At 45.2% G+C, this 977-nt stretch overlaps 1 protein-coding gene across 1 annotated transcript in view; it reads right to left on the bottom strand.

Moving 5' to 3' along the window:
* The window catches only part of Enpp1 (ectonucleotide pyrophosphatase/phosphodiesterase 1), a 57,410-nt gene that overhangs the window by 33,548 nt on the left and 22,885 nt on the right, over positions 1-977 (bottom strand). The window contains exon 3 of the mRNA XM_004630314.2: positions 530-725. Coding sequence (XP_004630371.1) covers positions 530-725 — 196 coding nt within the window. The remainder of the gene's footprint in view (positions 1-529; positions 726-977) is intronic.

Below are 977 nucleotides of genomic sequence, written 5' to 3'. Positions count from 1 at the left end.
CTCTTATTTCAAAATATAGGTACATCCTAAAGATGTAGTTTTTATATGCAGTAGAGTACAACTCTGCCATAAGAAGGATAAACCAGGGACATTTCTAGGGAAATGGATGCTCTTTGAGACCATTCTTTGAAGTGAAATGAATCAGACCCAAACCTCTAATCGTTTGTCTTGTGCAAGAAACCGAAAGGGTAAATAAGGAGCAAAAAGGATGGATACTGGGGTAATGGTTCACGTGGGGGAAACAGGCAGAATGAGAAACGGAAGGGCGGGGGAGGGGAGCACAAAGAAGGGAAAAGGAAGACTAGGAAGAGAAAAAGGAAACAAAGGTTTGCAAATAAGGAGCAGAAGAGCGGCCAAAGGGAGGAGAGGAGAGGGAAGGAAGGCTCAAGACGCATCACGTTCAGGAACAAATTCCCTGTGACAAACACGATTGCTGTGTCTATCTAAAGTGTACCAATAAAGTTAATTTTAAACAATATATATACATCCTCAATCTTAGAACAAGCCACCTCACATGTGTTACACAAACCACAGCGTGGAAGACACGGAGCTTTCTTCCATCTTCGCCGGCCACCCGGACCGCCAGCCGCTTCTAGACGCGCTCTTACCCGGCTCTAAACACGCCTCCTGGTAGTCGAGGCAGCAGTTTCCAAAGTCCACGCACGCAGCGTCGCAGCGACAGTTCCCGAAGGTTCTCTCAAAACAGCGGCCTTTGCAACTTTTTACTGAAAACATGAGCAAGGCGCGTGTTTCCAATTAGTCTATAATTACACAACGCCATTAATAACATGGACACCTAGATGAGGGACAGAGCAGGTTCGAATGCTGCGCAAACACTGAGGGGTGACAGTGACCCAGGGCTCTCGATACTAACACCCATGAAAAGGGACACAAGCAGAGACCCTTGCGTACAGAAATACCATTTTATCTTTCGCTACAGACAAATGAAAACTCTTCTTTAAAATTTCATTATAGAA

The sequence above is a fragment of the Octodon degus genome, unplaced genomic scaffold (genome assembly GCF_000260255.1).
Source record: "Octodon degus isolate 3935 unplaced genomic scaffold, OctDeg1.0 scaffold00034, whole genome shotgun sequence".
Taxonomy (NCBI): Eukaryota; Metazoa; Chordata; class Mammalia; order Rodentia; family Octodontidae; genus Octodon; species Octodon degus.
Note: the sequence above shows the minus strand (reverse complement) of the source record. Positions and strands in the feature narration are given on the sequence as shown.